Below are 15,334 nucleotides of genomic sequence, written 5' to 3'. Positions count from 1 at the left end.
TCAAGGAATGAAAAATAGTTAACTTATAGTAAGTTTTAAACCATAAAATTATAGATATAATAGAGTGTCCACAAGTATGGTTAAATCAAATTTAATGAATTCTGTGACATTTTTTTAAATTTCTTCTTTCATGGCAAACTGTTTTTATGGACACATTTCCCTTCCCTTTACTAGAAGAAGATGATGCTTGACAAAGTCTTATCTTTGAATGTTTCAATGCTACAACATCTCCATCCATCCATTCTCTTCCGCTTATTCTGTTCAGGGTTGTGAGGGGGGGGGGGGGGGGGGGGGGGGGGGTCTGGAGCCTATCACAGCTGACATAGGGTGAGAAGCACAGTACACCCTGTATAGGTCGCCAGCCAGTCGCAGGACTAACACAGAGAGACAGACAACCATTCACACCTATGGGCAATTTAGAGTGACCAATTAACCTAACCCCAGTAACTGTGTGGCTTTGGACTGTGGGAGGAAACCCACACAGACACGGGAAACATGCAAACTCCACACAGAGAGACCCGGGCCAAGGTGGAATTGAACCCAGACCTAGATGTCAATCTAGCTGTGAGGCAGTAGTGTTAACCACCATGTCGCCTTGCTGCACAACATCTATTACACAATTTTAAAATTGTACAATTTAAAAAAAAAACAACTTTTCATTAAACTCATGTTGGCAGACTGAGCCCTCTTTTTTCCCATCCTTTATTTTTCCAAAGTTTTCTTAAGATAACTCAACATATAATTATATGAAAACTAACAAGTAAAAATAAAATTTATAATAAATAAATAGAGCAAAATAAACATTTGATATAAATTTAGGAGGCGTATACATTGACATATAAACAAACTCAAATTTCAATAAAATTTGTACAGACAGTCAAACAAATTCTGGATAATTTACCACAATGTTTTTTTTTTTTCCCCATTTAGCCTAGATCTTTTTAAATTTTACAAGCTGCAATCTACCTGAAAAAGCATTCTTTAAAATTCTGAATAAACATTTAGATTCTGAGTCCATGTCCACTGAGTACAAAAATCCAAATAAAAACTCATCCCACTTAAAAGGTAGATTTTTAAACTTGGATCTTTAATTAAAATCATTCTTCTATAAAAATGTCACTGACAATGAACGGTTTTCTTTCGGTTGTATTTATTCAGGAAAAATGTAACAATTTCTTTGCCGTCCCTTTTCTGGTGTTTTTTTCTTTTACTTGCTCTTCTAGAGTTTGATCACAGAAACAAAAATAGACAGAGCTCATTAGCATGGTACCACTGCTAGGTCATAGAATATACTAAAATCTGAAGTCATTCTTCAATCAATAATATTTTATACGTGAGGTAACTTATATTATGACCTTTGACTATTCTCAATATTACCAACTACATTGTTTTTTTTTTTATGTTAGCACTGACCACAGACAAACAATACAAAACTAGTGTTAGCTCGCTAACTTCGTAGCTAACAGTGCAAAGAAACAGCTCAGTGCAATCTAAAAAAAAAGAAATCAAAAGTTCAGAGTTTTCCTGCCATTAGTACTTCTGTCTGTTGTCAACTCAGTTTTAAATCCTCAAACTTTAGATGTCTTGTAAACAGCCCCAACTTACCATGAAACATTTTCTCTAGCACCTCCTCTGCTCCTTTGCTTGACATTGGGCACCAACATTACAAAAAAGAAGCAGCCTGATTGGCTCTCTTGTGAACATTTCAAGTGCCTATTGGTTCACAGATAGAACCTTACAGTACCAAGTTAAAGCTTGATTTTGCAGATAGAACTTTATTATTTAGTGAATAAAATGCCCCAAAATATATATATTTGAAAAAAATCTCTTACATATTTTTCATAAGTGGTCAGCAAATAAGTATATGACAATAACTCAGTTTCGTCAAAAATGTCAGAACCTTATCATTCTAAGGGGACGATTTATCTGTGTATTGGTAACATTTATCTGTGCACTGGTAACATTTATCTGTGCATTGGTAAAATTTATCTGTGCATTGGTAAAATTTATCTGTGCATTGGCAACATTTCTCTGTGCACTGGTAACATTTCTCTGTGCACTGGTAACATTTCTCTGTGCACTGGTAACATTTCTCTGTGCACTGGTAACATTTATCTGTGCATTGGTAACATTTATCTGTGCACTGGTAACATTTCTCTGTGCACTGGTAACATTTCCCTGTGTGCTGGTAACATTTATCTCTGCATTGGCAACATTTCTCTGTGCATTGGCAACATTTCTCTGTGCACTGGTAACATTTCTCTGTGCACTGGTAACATTTATCTCTGCATTGGTAACATTTATCTGTGCATTGGCAACATTTATCTGTGCATTGGCAACATTTCTCTGTGCACTGGTAACATTTATCTCTGCACTGGTAACATTTATCTGTGCATTGGCAACATTTATCTGTGCATTGGCAACATTTCTCTGTGCACTGGTAACATTTCTCTGTTCATTGGTAACATTTATCTCTGCATTGGTAACATTTATCTCTGCATTGGTAACATTTATCTGTGCATAGGTAACTATGCACTGGTAACAGTTATCTATGCACTGGTAACATTTATCTTTGATCAAGCCAGCTTGCCCACGTCCTACGATTATAAAACATATACATATGTAAATTATACATGCAATCATATAAGTGTACACAACACTATTTTCCCAAGAAACATTTGAAAAATAAGAAAGTAAAAGATCAAGCAAATAAGTATATGCAGGGGCGTAGGAATGGGTTTCCTATTGGGGGGGGGAAGCTGGAGCTGTTTACTAGACATCTAAAGCTTGAGGATTTAAAACTGAGTTGACAACAGACAGAAGTACTAATGGCAGGAAAACTCTGAACTTTTGATTTCTTTTTTTTTAGATTGCACTGAGCTATTTCTTTGCACTGTTAGCTATGAAGCTAGCGAGCTAACACTAGTTTTGTATTGTTTGTCTGTGGTCAGTGCTAACATAAAAAAACAAACAATGTAGTTGGTAATATTGAGAATAGTCAAAGGTCATAATATAAGTTACCTCACGTATAAAATATTATTGATTGAAGAATGACTTCAGATTTTAGTATATTCTATGACCTAGCAGTGGTACCATGCTAATGAGCTCTGTCTATTTTTATTTCTGTGATCAAACTCCAGAACAGCAAGTAAAAGAAAAAAACACCAGAAAAGGGACATTTTTCCTGAATAAATACAACCGAAAGAAAACCGTTCATTGTCAGTGACATTTTTATAGCAGAATGATTTTAATTAAAGATCCAAGTTTAAAAAAACTACCTTTTAAGTGGGATGAGTTTTTATTTGGATTTTTGTACTCAGTGGACATGGACTCAGAATCTAAATGTTTATTCAGAATTTTAAAGAATGCTTTTTCAGGTAGATTGCAGCTTGTAAAATTTAAAAAGATCTAGGCTAAATGGGGAAAAAAAAACATTGTGGTAAATTATCCAGAATTTGTTTATATGTCAAAGTATATGCCTCCTAAATTTATATCAAATGTTTATTTTGCTCTATTTATTTATTATAAATTTTATTTTTACTTGTTAGTTTTCATATAATTATTTGTTGAGTTATCTTAAGAAAACTTTGGAAAAATAAAGGATGGGAAAAAAGAGGGCTCAGTCTGCCAACATGAGTTTAATGAAAAGTTTGATTTGTTTTTTTTTTTGTTTTTTTTTAAATTGTACAATTTTAAAATTGTGTAATAGATGTTGTGCAGCAAGGCGACATGGTGGTTAACACTACTGCCTCACAGCTAGATTGACATCTAGGTCTGGGTTCAATTCCACCTTGGCCCGGGTCTCTCTGTGTGGAGTTTGCATGTTTCCCCGTGTCTGTGTGGGTTTCCTCCCACAGTCCAAAGCCACACAGTTACTGGGGTTAGGTTAATTGGTCACTCTAAATTGCCCATAGGTGTGAATGGTTGTCTGTCTCTCTGTGTTAGCCCTGCGACAGGCTGGCGACCTATACAGGGTGTACTGTGCTTCTCACCCTATGTCAGCTGTGATAGGCTCCAGACCCCCCCCCCCCTCACAACCCTGAACAGAATAAGCAGAAGAGAATGGATGGATGGAGATGTTGTAGCATTGAAACATTCAAAGTTAAAACTTTGTCAAGCATCAGCTTCTTCTAGTAAAGGGAGGGGAAATGTGTCCGTAAAAACAGTTTGACATGAAAGAAGAAATTTTAAAAAATGTCACAGAATTCATTAAATTTGATTTAACCATACTTGTGGACACTCTATTATATCTATAATTTTATGGTTTAAAACTTACTATAAGTTAACTATTTTTCATTCCTTGAAAATCAGTAGTAGTTATCACATTTTGCAGATAGAACCTTATAATTCCAAACAAAAAAGGAGTTTTTAGAATTAGAAGGTTCTATCTGCATTATACTTGTTTAAAAAAGAAACAAAAAAAAACCCATTTGCACATTTAATAGGATTTTGATATTACTGATTTAGAATACATATAGGGTGTGTTTCATAATCATGTGTGAACAAGACTTATTCCATGTGTAATTTTTGCTATACAGAGTGCAAAAACTTTAAAGGTCAATATCTCAAAACTGGTCAGAACGTAGATAGAACCTTAAATTCTAAGGGGACAGAATGTTACCAGTGCACAGATAAAAGTTACCAATGCACAGATAAATGTTACCAGTGCATAAATAAATGTTACCAATGCATAGATAATTGTTATCAGTGCATACACAAATATTACCAGTGCATAGATAATTGTTACAAATGTATAGATAATTGTTACCAGTGCACACATAAATGTTACCAGTGCATAGTTACCAATGCACAGATAATTGTTACCAGTGCATAGACAAATGTTACCAGTGCACTAGCATAAAGTTTCATTACAAATGTATGTGAGCTTGGGGGCCCCCTGGTGGTGGTAGCCGCATATGTCGCCTATGCCTCAGTCCGGCTCTGTTCATGGCAACGATCCCGACACTGTTTTGCCTCATTCAAGAGTTTCTGACTCCTGCCGCTGTCTCCCACCTCCCAAACACTCAGAGCCGTTCAGAGGAAGGGGGGGAGCGCATGTTGTGCCTTCAAAATAAGAGCACGCGAGTTAAAGATTTCAAAATCAAGTATTTTTCTCCTCTGCTGTGTAATTTTTGGTTGGGACAAATGCGCCTGTCTCCAATATTGGGGGGGACACGTCCCCTCCATCCCCCCTGGTTCCTACGCCTATGAACAGATCCATCCATCATCCATTTATCCAGTTCAGAGCCTCAGGGGGTGCCTGGAGCCTATCCCACCTGTCATGGGGCGAGAGCTGGGGTACACCCTGAACAGATCAACAGTCTGGTGCAGGGCAGCACATAGAGACAGACAACCACTCATGCATACATCCGATTTAGAATCACCAGTGAACCTAACCCATGCATGTTTTTGGACTGTGGGTGGAAGCGGGGAGAACTAGCAAACTCCATACCTGGATTTGGCCATATGGCGTTCTTGCTGTGAAAAAAACAGTGCTAAACACTAGAACAAGCAGCTATTAATGTTTAGAATTATGCAGCTTCCAACTGGCCATTATTATCAGAGTCAAGAAAAACTGAGGACACGTACTGTGTTCTGACTTTATGCCAGAAATATAAAGAGGTTAGGGCAAGTGGAACCCAGGGTTAAGGGGAGAGCATTAATATTTTAAAACAGCTTAGCAAGTTAATCAGTTGAAAGTGACTACTTACAACTAATAAAACTAATATGCCAAACATAGACTGTGGACAACACTGACGACTAAAACTAAGAGACAACAATGCAAATTAAAAGTACACCAACTGCTGTGAAACACTGAAGAAGAAGAAGAAGAAGAAGAAGAAGAAGAAGAAGAAGAAGAAGAAGAAGAAGAGGTGGTCATGGTGGTGGTGGTGGTGGCGATGATGATGGTGGAGGAGGAGGAGGATGGTGGAGGAGGAAGAACAAGAAAAAGAAGAGGCATATTTATAATTATCATTTACCCTCCTGAGCTATAGGTGGCGCTAACGAACTGCTAGCGGCCTTTTTGCGCTGTTTATTTCCGGGGTATCCGGTCGTTTGAGCGTCGCGGTGGTCATGTTTTTGCGTTTGTGAGATTATAGGACATTTGTGTTTTATCTACTAAAAAAACAAACTTTTTTTTTTACAGCTTCGTTACAACATCGATATATTTTCATCACCACAATGACTGAGGTAAGACGATGTTTTAATCCTTTTTTTTCTGTGCTTCCGCCCACGAGCCGCTCAGCCCGGTTCGGCTAACTGCTGCAACGACATACATTCATCGTTTTGTTTGCTCTGCATATAATAAAAGTTTATAACTCCTACATGTTGGCCTGTTTGTACTGGTTAAAAACGACTTTTTTCTTAATTATGGTCATCTTCTACAGGATGTTCAGAAGCACTCAGTCCACACTCTGGTCTTCAGATCGCTTAAAAGGACTCATGATGTGTTTGTGTCTGACCACGCCAAGTCCATCGCGCATGATGATGAAAGGTAAATATCACAGTGTTACCTGCCGCATAGCGGTGTGAAAGCGAGTTTCTGTGTCAGTGAAAGGGTTTCAGAGTTCAGTGTTAATCTGGTGCAGCTAAATTGCAGCGCTGTGCGGTCCAGCACAGAGAAGAGCAGTGAAAGCGTTTCAGCTGCTGTCTCCATGATTATAAGAAGCATCACACAAATCTGTAAGCTACTGGATTTTTAATTTAACGGTTAGCCCTTTGTGAACCTTTAAAAAAAAAAAGTATTTACTTGTAATTTAAGACTAGTTTAAAACCAATTTATCATGTTCAACTAGCGAGCTCTAATGCCGTGTGAAATTGTTGTAGAGATGTTTGAATTAGTTACAGTATACTGACAATTCGATTATTCTGACCTCATTTATTTACGTGTGTGTAAGCTAAATAACAGGACTGTCTCCCTGTATCCAAATTATCAAATTATTTCTGTTAATCAGCATGTAGATGGGATTTGTGGCTGCAGCAACCCAGCCAAGCCAGTGTACTCCAAATGCTGGTCCCAAGCCCACATAAATGGGGAGAGTTGCATCTGGCGTAAAATCTTTGCCAGATTAAACGTGCAGATCATCAAGATGGTAGTGAAACCTTCTATGGTGTATGGTTTGGAGACTGTGGCACTGGCAAAAAGACAAGAGATGGCGGTGGAGGTGGCAGAGCTGAAGAAGTTGTGATTTACAGTTGGGAGTGACCAGAATGGATGAGATTAGAAATGAGTAGATCAGATGGATGGCTCAGGTTGAGCAGTTTGGAGACAAAGTTAAAGTAACAAGGCTAAGATGGTTTGGACATGTGCAGAGAAGGGATAGTGGATATACTGGACAAAGGCTGTTGAAGATGGAGCTGCCAGGCAGGAGGAAATGAAGACCATAGAGGAGGTTCATGGATGTAGTGAAGCAGAGGAGGATGCTAGGGATAGGGGATATGGAGGCAGATGATCTGCTGCGGTGATCCCTAAAGAGACCTGCGGAAAGAAGAATAAAAACGGTGATAAGCTGCATTCATTCATCAGGAATTTTGTTTGCTGAATTGCACATTTTCAGTATTACACAAAATTTGTTGTCCCTAAATTTATACTGGCATTATGGTAATAAGTTGGATATTAGTAGGAAGTCGACGCTCTAACTATAAAAAACAAACCTCTGGTGCTGCACAGCAGACAGTAAATTATATAGAGTTACATATCCTGGTAAAGTCTAGTAAGATCTTGTTATTGTGTGTGAATTATGTGAGTTAAAAATGCTCATTTGCCTGGTTGATCAAGCACATATGTGGTTTTAAAGGGAATTGCATCATTATTTTATCTGTCTGCAGCCACAAGTTGAAGATGGGGGTTAAACTGAAGGCAGAGTACGATGCAGTGTTACATCTGCCCATCCTGAAGGAAGGTAAAGACAGAGCCTCACAGTTTCCAGGCAGCTTGGAAGGTCACCAGAACTACGCACAGCCAGGTGAGGAGGAAGCTGTCACTGCATGTCAGCGTCAAGTATGGTGACAATCTGTTGATAGCAGATATGTGGAAAAGTAGATTTTTATTAGTTATATTTATACCGTCAAAAAGCTCGGCTAAATTTAGGCTGACCTTTGTTCTTCTGAACACTTATATTCCTAAGTAATTTAAAGACATTTTGTTTTTTAAACTGTTCTAGGTGAGGACCCAGAATACTTGATTACTGGGACACATGCCTACCCCTCTGGACCCGGTAATTACTCTTAATGGTTTTTTTGCTTTTTGAATTAAGTGCTTCAGTCTTATTGGACTGTTTATAACCAGTAATTTTTCTCAACAGGGGTGGCATTGACTGCTGACACAAAGATACACAGGAATCCCAGTGAGACCGGAGTACACTCCATGGCACTGGCTTTACCCCCCTCACAAGCTAGGTAAAATTTCTCCCTGCACACACAGTGCTAATGGGGTCAGTCCCTGGTTATAATTTAGCATAAACTTTCTAATGAATAAATGGCACGCATAAACCATCATTTGCTCTATTGGTTAATTGTAGGCATGACGCGACTCGCACAGCAGCCAGTGTTGCTGACATCCACCGGCACGCAGGTGGAGCAGAGAGATCTCACCCTCAGTCGACTGTAGTGGTAGGTCACAGCTTATTTCTGCGTTCACTCAGCCTAATGAGTTTGTAACAAAGAAGTGCAGCGCTAATAATCGGTGTGTTTTTAGTCGCTCATGGAGGGAGGAGGCACCAGAAATTCTGCCCTCATGCGGAGAGCGCCCACAATGCCGAAACCTCAGTGGCATCCACCATGGAAACTGTTTCGGGTAACTATGAATCATTTCAACTTTTTAAGCTTATGTTTTGCTTGGACATGATACACAGATAGCAGGCAAGTTCTGCATGAGATATGTTCTGCGTTGTTTTTTAACTGGAGTTTGTTTTGTCTGGTAGGTCATCAGTGGTCACCTTGGCTGGGTGAGGTCCATCGCTGTGGAGCCTGGGAATCAGTGGTTTGTCACAGGGTCTGCTGATAGAACTATAAAGGTGACTCAAGCAGAAAATAACAGGAAGTTGATTTTATTATCCCCAGAGCTGAATCTGTACAAACAGAACATATATTTTATTTTCCCCACACCCACCCTGCTGAATAATTTTTTTCTTTTTTGTGTCAGTTCTCTTCAGTATCTTTACCTGCGTTTATTTAGTTGATTGTATTTTGTGTAGGTTTAGACATGCCGCAGTGCCTACTAGCAATATTAATGGCAACAGATGGTTAAGTTTTATTTAAGGCCCTATTTTCACCTACACAACTGACTATGCTTTTTCTCCGTATGCTCTGTGCCAGCCAAAATGCAACGAAATATCGTTCTGCGTACATTTGTTTATAATGAATGACAATAAAGGTTGTCTGTGTCTAAATATTTTCTCATTATCTTAATTTAACTTGAAGGCTGTTTGTCTTGACAGATCTGGGACCTGGCCAGTGGAAAACTGAAGCTCTCTCTGACCGGGCACATCAGCACAGTGCGTGGTGTGGCTGTCAGCAGCCGCAGTCCATATCTGTTCTCCTGTGGAGAGGATAAGCAAGTCAAATGTTGGGATCTGGAGTATAATAAGGTGTGCTTTTAAACAAGTCTGTGTGAAGAAGGGAGTTACTGATATGTGTTTGCTGGTTCCATAGTATAGTGGTTTACACATTCGTCTAACAAATGAAAGAACCCCAGTTTGAACCCGGGAAGCAACACAAATCCCTTTTGGGTTACATGAGGAAGCACATCTGGCATAAAAACTACTGCCTGTGGTAACCTCTAGTGAATAAGGGACCAGCTGAAACTAGCTTCTGTTGAATCAAACCTGTTATGGTCATTTATTGTCCTTTTTTCTTTCTTTCCAGTTGTAATGTTTTTGTATGGTTATTAACTGTATTTTTTGTGTTTTAGGTGATCAGGCACTACCACGGACACCTCAGTGCAGTGTATGATTTAGATCTACATCCAACCATCGATGTGCTTGTGACGTGCAGCAGAGATGCCACAGCGAGGGTAAGATCCTAATCTGTGTGTTCTGTGTCGAATGACGTTGAGGGAATGAGTTTCATTCATCAGGTTTAGGGCCGCGCTTATGCTGCTGTCTGTCCATTTACACAACAGAGGAAATTTAGTGTTGTTGTGAGTTCCTCTGTAGTTATCTGAGTAGATGAAAGCATGAAAACTAAAGTCCCCTGCATTCAGAACAGATTTTAGGAAAGCTTGCACTCTTCAGTGGATCCATCTGTTAGCTGAAGCCTCATCAGAAATGGAAGGGTGGTTGTCAACAAGACATTCTTAAGGAAGGGAAACAGGGAGAAAAGGCTGAGGGATGCCACATTACACAAGAGCTGGACTGAAAATCAGTGGCAACAGGTCTGATGGAGAGATGAATCCAAAGTTGACATTTCTGGTTCATTGGTATGTACAGAGGAAGTCAGGAGAACTATTCCTGAAGACTGCTTAAAGAAATGACAAGAAAGGTTAAAAGGCTAAAGAAAGGAGAGAAACTCTGAAGAAATGAGGGGTGGCTCAAGCCTTTTGCAGAGTGTCTTTTATGGAGATGAAAAGTAATTAAACTAAGTGCATGTCTTCCCTGTCCATGCAGGTGTGGGACATCAGGACGAAAGCAAATGTGCACACACTCACTGGTCACACCAACACTGTGGCCACAGTGAGGTGCCAGGCAGCAGAACCACAGATTATCACAGGTAAATCTATTTTCAAATCCCTCATTGCACCAATGAAATTACTGGACAAAATCCCTCAGTAAGGCAGGGGTTAATGTCGGTTCTTTTTGCTTTCGTCCCTGGTATGTGATCGATATGTGCAGGGAGCCATGATTCAACCATCAGGTTGTGGGATCTGATTGCTGGGAAAACCAGAGCAACTCTTACAAACCACAAGAAGTCTGTCCGGACTCTGGTGCTGCACCCCAGACAGTAAGTGTTGTTTAATAAGTTAGTGTTAGTTGAAGTGGGGCATTTTTGAAAAAAAATTATAAATAGAATATTTTGACATGAAATGGGTGAACACAGGTGTTACTAATCACAATCAATGTGATTAGTAACACCTGTGCTCACCTATTTCATGTGAAAGTGGCTGTTGTGAAAAAGGGTCGACTAATTTTAAAAATAGTTTTTTAATTTATAATGAAGATAAAGTCACACTTGAGTCATAATTATTTGAAGATTATAGGAGTACATCTGTTCATAGAGGATATAACGCTGCTGTATAACTTTGATTACAAGAACTAATGAAGCATTGTCGTTCGTAAGATACTGATCTCATGTTTGGTGTTTTGCAGGTACACGTTTGCCTCGGGATCTGCTGATAACATCAAACAGTGGATGTTCCCAGATGGCAGCTTCATCCAGAACCTGTCGGGCCACAACGCCATCATCAACACTCTTGCTGTTAACTCTGATGGCGTGTTGGTGTCTGGAGGTAACAAAAAGCTGCTGTGCTGTCTTTAATCGTGTGTTTTGATTTTTTTTTTTTTTTTTTTTTTTGGTAATTGTTTTTATGGAGGTTAATGTTAGATGCATTAATTAATTAGAAGCATTTCTTTCCCACCATACAGCCGACAATGGAACGATCCACATGTGGGACTGGAGGACAGGCTACAATTTCCAGCGTATTCATGCAGCCGTGCAGCCCGGATCTCTGGACAGCGAGTCGGGAATCTTCGCTTGCATGTTCGACAACTCAGAAAGCCGGCTGATCACCGCAGAGGCTGACAAGACCATTAAAGTTTACAAAGAGGATGACACTGCTGTATGTTACTCTGACACATTTCAGTTGTATTTCTGTGTTAATTCCCATAAAACAGAAAAAAAATTAATAACCACCCATGTTTTGTTTTTTTTGCAGACAGAAGAAAGTCACCCAGTCAACTGGAAACCAGAAATCCTCAAGAGAAAAAGATTCTAAAGATCTTTTATTTGTTCTTCTTGTCACAGTAACATTGATTCGTTTTATTTCTACCAACTTTTGTTTTAGATACTCCCAGCAGCTTTTGTTTGCTCGTGCTTTTCCATCAGGCAAACTTTGCTTCATGTAATGCGACTTTGACAGAAGCGTCCACCTTTATTCTATAAACCATTTGCAGTCCTCCTCGTATGATGTTAGTGCGATAAAGCTGCTGTTTTTGACTGCCAGGAACCTCCCGGAGTGTTTGTTTTTGAGGGTGACGGCTCTCTGATAGATCTGGTCCACCCACAGAAGCTGCTCTTCACATTCAGAAGGACAGACTTCAGAGTGGACCCGGTTCTTGCTGGAGTCAAACCCCTGAAAGACAAAGTGTGGAAATTTGAGTCCCAAAACACTTTTTTGTATTATCGGTTGTACAGACATGGAAACAAACAGAATGTGACGTTTATTTTGCTCCATTTGAATAAAGACCACATTTTTCAGACTTGCTTTTGTTCAGTAGAGATGGGTTCGTGTGCTCACTGAGGTATCTGTAGTGCTTGCAGCTGCTACCCACTATCTCCTCCCAGCAGCGCTGATCTCCACAGGACTCCTCGAGTTCCGCTGTGGTTCTGCTTTCATCAGCTGTTTGGATTATCTGCTCACCTGTGAGGTCAGGTTGCAACAGCAGAAACTGTAGCTAAATCTAAATTGGCGGCCACATCTTAATCTAAATGGGTGAATATCAGTAGGTCTGGGAGATTAAAGGGCTAGGAAGAATACTTAGTATGTATCCAGACTGTATACAACAGGATTATTCTATGAATAATTTGCCTTGTTTTTCTCCCAGTTAACAGTAATCAAATTGCTTTCATTAAAACAAGTTTTTACCGAAGTCTCTATGAAGAGCAATTTTATTATGCCTGTGTTGTAAAGATGTTCAAGTAAAATGTTTTAAGAGTGCAACTTTTCATTTGGCTTAGTGCCTAAAAGAAGATGCCACCATTGTTTTTAGCTGAAACAAGAAATCTCAGACATGCTAGTTCATACTTTAAATTATGCTCATATCCATAGACTTTTTTTTTTTTTTTTTTAATAAAGCTCAGGAAGTCTTTAGATATCCGGTAATGCAACGACAGCCATGAATAGACTTTTTAATACGTGCTCCATTGAAGAGCACCTGCTGGATCAGCCTTCACAACATTTCCTTTGTTCTTTGTAACATTGTTTTACACATTGTTAAAATCTCGAATATGGAGGGAAAATTTTTTATTGTCCACTAATAGAACATGTACAAAATTTTTGGCTTCCTAGCAGAATTACACTCATCAAACACTTCATTAATTACAGCTTGCTAGCATTGGTTGGACCCACTTTTGGCTTCAGAACTACTTTAATTCCTCACCGCACAGATTCAACAAGGTGGTGATAAGATAAGATAAGATAAAGATAGTGTTTATTTGTCACATGCACAGTTATACACAGTACAATGCACAGTGAAATGTATTTTGTACCTGCAACCATATATACACACACATATAAATAAGAAGAATAAAAAAAAAAAAAAAAAAAAAAGTAATTCACACTATACACTATACTCTATATACTATACCTATACACACTTTTTAAATTATAATATTTACACTGTGCAATAATGGTCCAGTTAGGGCTCAGAGTTGAGCAGACGGATGGCTTGTGGGTAAAAACTCTTCTTCAACCTTTCAGTCTTAGCCCTCAGGCAGCGGTAACGCCGGCCTGATGGGAGCAGGGAGAAGAGAGAGTGTCCGGGGTGGCTGGGCTGTTTTAGGATCTTCATGGCCCTCAGCCTGCACTGCTTGGTGTAAATGTCCTGCAGGTTGGGGAGGGTGGTTCTGATGGTCCGTTCAGCTGAACGAACCACCCTTTTTAGGGCAATGAAGTCCTGCTTGGTGCAGTTTCCCATCCAGGTGGTGATGCTCCCACGCATGATGCTCTCAATGGTGCAGGTGTAAAAGTTCCTGAGCACCTTGAGTGGGAGCTTGAAGTCTCTCAGCCGCCTGAGGAGGTAGAGACGCTGTCTGGCCTTCTTCACAGTGATGTTTATGTGATGAGTCCAGGACAGGTCCTGTGAGATGGTCACTCCCAGGTATTTGAAGGTGTCCACTCTTTCCACCTCAGCACCACTGATGACAAGTGGATGGTAGTCCCTCTGCTGCTTCCTGCTGAAGTCCACGATCAGAATGAAAGGAATATTAATTAATATTAATTAATGTCAATATTAATAATGAAAGAAAGGAATGGAAACATTCCTCAGAGATTTTGGTCCATATTGACATGATAGCATCACACAGATACTGCAGATTTGTCAGCTGCACATCCATGATGCAAATCCCCCATTCCACAACATCCCAAAGGTGCTCTATTGGACTGAGATCTGGTGACTGTGGAAGTCACTGACATGTTCAAGAAATCTCTCTCTCTCGCTCCGTGTAGTGTTTTCATTGTGTAACACTTACACTGTCGCTACAGCAAGTGGCAGTAGGAGCCTACCCGCACGGACTCTAACAGCAGAAATCCTTAGTAATGAGCAAATGCAGCGGGCCCCCACAGCCACTAGGGGGCACCCAAGCTCTAAGCTTGGCCTCGATATGTTTGGCGAGAATTAAAATTACCTGTCTTTATTTGGAGCCAGCGAAGATCCTCCATGTGTTACTGAACCACTTATAGCCCAAGTTGCAAACAACATAAGTATTACCCTTCTTCCTTTCATTTTGCTCTTATTATTTGCACTTTAAAATAGATGCTAGTTTATTGCATTTATCATTCTATTTTGTTTTCATTTGTAGTATTTTTCACACTAATATGATGTTGGTTAAGTTTTTATTCTAAGTAACTGTTTAATTAATTTTCTGTTCATTAGGACAGATTTTTTTTTATTGTTTTAGATGGCAGGATAGATATTTTTAATGTCAATATGCGTCATGCTGAAGAACTTTGTTTCCTAAATTTAAAATAAACATTTTTGAGGGAAATGCAGTATCTGTCGCATTTATCGATACATAGAAGCGTCATTATTCGCTTTTTATGTAGGTTTAAATTGCTTGGGTCCACGTGAGAGTTTTAATTTGAATTTTAGATTAGAGCCTTTTTTTTTTTTCTTAAGGTGACTGATGCATCATCATCCATCATGGATCATCAAAAAGAATCTCGCATTGTTGCAGACCTGATCGCCCCCCCCCCCCCCCCCCCCCCCCCCCCCCCCCCACGGGATAAAGTGACCGGATAACCTTTTTTTTTAATTTGTGGCACAGTTCTCCTTTTTACCAGTAGAGTGAGCCACCCTGACACCAGTACTTTTGCTCACACTTGAAAACCTTATTAAACCATTTCATTGTTATTCTAACCACCTCACCACAGCGAGGCATTGCAAGGCACTGTTTTGGC

General features: G+C 39.5%; 1 protein-coding gene across 1 annotated transcript; it reads left to right on the top strand.

The window, feature by feature from the left end:
* Positions 1-6,023: 6,023 nt before the first annotated feature.
* plrg1 (pleiotropic regulator 1) lies at positions 6,024-12,416 on the top strand. Its single transcript, XM_030731539.1, has 15 exons — positions 6,024-6,192; positions 6,390-6,496; positions 7,831-7,967; positions 8,166-8,219; positions 8,307-8,400; positions 8,523-8,613; positions 8,699-8,797; positions 8,925-9,017; positions 9,441-9,590; positions 9,914-10,015; positions 10,608-10,710; positions 10,833-10,941; positions 11,307-11,446; positions 11,583-11,776; positions 11,873-12,416. Exons 1-15 carry the CDS (start codon positions 6,184-6,186, stop codon positions 11,930-11,932), a joined length of 1,542 nt encoding a protein of 513 aa, XP_030587399.1. The 5' UTR covers positions 6,024-6,183; the 3' UTR covers positions 11,933-12,416.
* Positions 12,417-15,334: the final 2,918 nt, after the last annotated feature.

The sequence above is a fragment of the Archocentrus centrarchus genome, chromosome 1, assembly GCF_007364275.1.
Source record: "Archocentrus centrarchus isolate MPI-CPG fArcCen1 chromosome 1, fArcCen1, whole genome shotgun sequence".
Classification (NCBI taxonomy): domain Eukaryota; kingdom Metazoa; phylum Chordata; class Actinopteri; order Cichliformes; family Cichlidae; genus Archocentrus; species Archocentrus centrarchus.
This window is presented reverse-complemented; position numbering and strand designations above follow the sequence as displayed.

What these genes read in the sequence shown, in the direction of transcription:
- plrg1 (XM_030731539.1), top strand. An exon ending in TGCCTACCCCTCTGGACCCG is followed by an intron (nt 8,220 to 8,306) that starts GTAATTACTCTT and finishes TTTTCTCAACAG; the next exon opens with GGGTGGCATTGACTGCTGAC. An exon ending in TGGCGTGTTGGTGTCTGGAG is followed by an intron (nt 11,447 to 11,582) that starts GTAACAAAAAGC and finishes CCCACCATACAG; the next exon opens with CCGACAATGGAACGATCCAC.